At 34.4% G+C, this 2,826-nt stretch overlaps 1 protein-coding gene across 1 annotated transcript; it reads left to right on the top strand.

The window, feature by feature from the left end:
* The first annotated feature begins 131 nt into the window (after window positions 1-131).
* POP4 (processing of precursor 4, ribonuclease P/MRP subunit (S. cerevisiae)) lies at window positions 132-2,446 on the top strand. The gene is made up of 5 exons (XM_010285659.1): window positions 132-349; window positions 993-1,070; window positions 1,287-1,348; window positions 1,700-1,801; window positions 2,310-2,446. The coding sequence occupies exons 1-5, from the start codon at window positions 180-182 to the stop codon at window positions 2,444-2,446; spliced, it is 549 nt and encodes a 182-aa protein (XP_010283961.1). The 5' UTR covers window positions 132-179.
* The last annotated feature ends 380 nt before the right edge of the window (window positions 2,447-2,826 follow it).

Raw genomic sequence — 2,826 nt, 5'->3', positions numbered from 1 at the left:
CTTTCCATTTGCTATTAGTTTTGTGTAGATCATTCCCTCCTACGGTGATTTCGTCAACTTGGTAAAACTACAAGTCTGTGGCAAGTGAACTTAATATTGTAAAGTATCTTTTAAAATATTTTTAGCCTCAAGGATCAGAAGAGGCCAAAGCATTTGTAAATGCCTTCCTAAAGAGCAGTATGCCAAAAATGAAAAATGACGCTATCCAGGACATACTAACTCGGAAAGCTGTAGTTCTTGAGCATCATTCAAAAAAAAAGACAAAGCAAAAGAGGAAGAAAACAAAAGGTTTTACTGCCAAGCAAAGGCGAGAAATGCGTCTTTTTGAAATTGAACCTGAACAGCAAAGGTAAGATCTTAAATACTTTTTGTGTAGTAAAAGTAGGAAGTCTGTCAAAAGTATGTGAAAGCAGCAGCATGTACACATGGGTACTAACCCTTCAGTACATAAAGTCAGACTGACTGTTTGTGGCATTTCACCATGAGAAAACAATTACTTCTTCTGTATAGTTGGAAAATTCATTTCTATTTGTTACCGGTTCTTTTTCCTTTTTTTATAGCAAAATATAACAAGAAATTAAACCCAAATACAATCACCTCTGATTTCAATTTTTAAAAAGTTAAGACTGTCACCAGAGTCAAAATTGTGCATCAGGTTCCTTGAGCTAATGCCTGTTGAATAAAGCCCCCGCTGTTGCTAACACAAAGTAAGTGGGGAGGTACATGAGTAGAAGTCTCTTCGGTAGCCTGATCCTCTAAAACACATCACTGTTTTGGGTTGACAGAAAGGAGCATACTAAGTTTGTGCATTTTTATAAAGCAAACCTGTTGTTTGGATTGGGTTACCTCACAGGTTAAGTTATAAAAGCAAATTACAAAATTTATAAATGTTAGTCTTAACTCTGTTGTAAATATGGATTACTTCTGTAATCAGCCAATACATTGTTCAATAAATAAGTTCTTGTATAATACTTTTTGTCTTTTTACTGCAGATACACAATCTTTCTACCGCTACATGAACTCTGGAAACAGTATATCAGAGACTTATGTCACGGACTTAAACCAGATGTGTAAGCTGAGATATTTTAAAATTAGTGTGGTTTTGATTTAGTAGATATTTCCAGGTTTACTGAGTTACTGCTTGAAACATTATAGTTACTTGGCAAGGATACGTACTATTTCTGTAAGCTTCGGCCATCATTTCAATAGTCACGGTCACATTTTGTAAACCTAACTTGCCATATAATTTTCTTTCCCTCCTCTTTGATCCCACCCTGTTCTTCAAGGCAACCACATATGGTTCAGGGCAAACTGCTAAAAGCTGATCTCCATGGAGCTATTGTTACAGGTATTCTATGTTTTCTTTTACAAAATCATCTGATGTTCAGTAGACAGTCCTGTATTTTGGGTCCTTATTTTTAAATTCCTTTCAGTATCATTAACTCCAGAATCACATAGTTGAGATCATATGTTGATGGATTCTTTCTCTACTTACTGATGCTAACTTACTTTTCAAGCTTTCTTGAAAATCCTGGTGTTAGTTGCAAAGATTAACTGCAAGTTTTACCAGCAGTTACTGTAATTGCATTATTTCAGAATATTGCAAACCAGTTTTTAAAATAATGACACAATTGTAGAAGAGCAAATAAACTGCCTGCATCTGAAACTTTCTAATATATACATACTTCTGTTCTTTCAGTCACAAAATCAAAGTGTCCCTCTTACGTTGGGATAACAGGAATCATTCTACAGGAATTTAAACATGTCTTCAAAATTATCACTAAAGAGGACAAGTTAAAAGGTATAAGACAGCTTTTTTCAGTGCTTTTCACAATTTGGATACTCAGGAATTTCTTAAACACACTGTTCATCTTACACATTTGAGGATGTTGTTTTATATCAGTGCTTTTAATTCTTTGCGTAGAGTGGCAGAAGCCAATGTCTTTACTGACCATGTAACAGCCCAATATCTTACTGAGAAAGTATCTCATTAGAAATCAGCAATTAAAGAAAAAATGCATTTCCAATGAACCCAACGTGATTATGCGTATGCATCATTCATCTGATTCACATTAGATGTTCTCTGCAACACTTACAGCATGCTCCTGAGAGAGGACTAACTTTAGTAATTCCAGTTTAAAATTTAGAAGTTTTGCTTATTTTCCTTCTTTTGCCAAAGCATAAAAACTTGAAATGTGGCAAACCTCAAGTCTACATGTGAATAATGTCCCCTGGTACATCAGTATCTTTTCATAACAGGGATGTACATTGGTCCACTTTTGTTAATTTTTTTCCTTTTGCATTTTCAGTTGTTCCCAAACTTAACAATGTATTTAGCTTGGAGATTGATGGATTTGTTTCCTACATCTATGGAAGCAAGTTCCAGCTTAGAGCAAGTGAGCGATCTGCAAAAAAGTTCAAGTTGAAAGGAACTATTGATCTGTGATTTCATGGAAAACCAGAAGTATTCATAGAAATATCTACTATTTTCCTGCAGTTCAAAGACCAGGTTTTCTGGCAGATTGAGAATGGAACAGCTATGTGAGATATTTCTAAAGCATTTCTTTTTACTCAAGAATGACTAGTACTGTTGTCTTTAAAGCAGTCTCTCAAGACTGCTGAAGTTTGTATCTGCTTTGTTATTTGTATATAACACTCTAACTTTTATTAAACTTACATGGTTAGTATTGATTACCTGACTTCCATTTCAATTTATAGTCATAAATTTGCATAATGAAAACAATTTCTTGTAACTGTGTGGTAAGTGTTATTGTTGCCTTCTGTGAAAACTGGGCTTTATATGCTTATAATGAGACTGTAGGTGAT

This window comes from Phaethon lepturus, unplaced genomic scaffold (genome assembly GCF_000687285.1).
Source record: "Phaethon lepturus isolate BGI_N335 unplaced genomic scaffold, ASM68728v1 scaffold49944, whole genome shotgun sequence".
NCBI lineage: Eukaryota > Metazoa > Chordata > Aves > Phaethontiformes > Phaethontidae > Phaethon > Phaethon lepturus.
Note: the sequence above shows the minus strand (reverse complement) of the source record. Positions and strands in the feature narration are given on the sequence as shown.

Bases quoted from the DNA above. Each gene is read 5' to 3' on its own strand.
- POP4 (XM_010285659.1), top strand. From the start codon at position 180: ATGCCAAAAATGAAAAATGACGCTATCCAGGACATACTAACTCGGAAA. The intron at 350-992 runs GTAAGATCTTAA...TTTTTACTGCAG, and splicing joins ATTGAACCTGAACAGCAAAG to ATACACAATCTTTCTACCGC. The intron at 1,349-1,699 runs GTATTCTATGTT...CTGTTCTTTCAG, and splicing joins CCATGGAGCTATTGTTACAG to TCACAAAATCAAAGTGTCCC.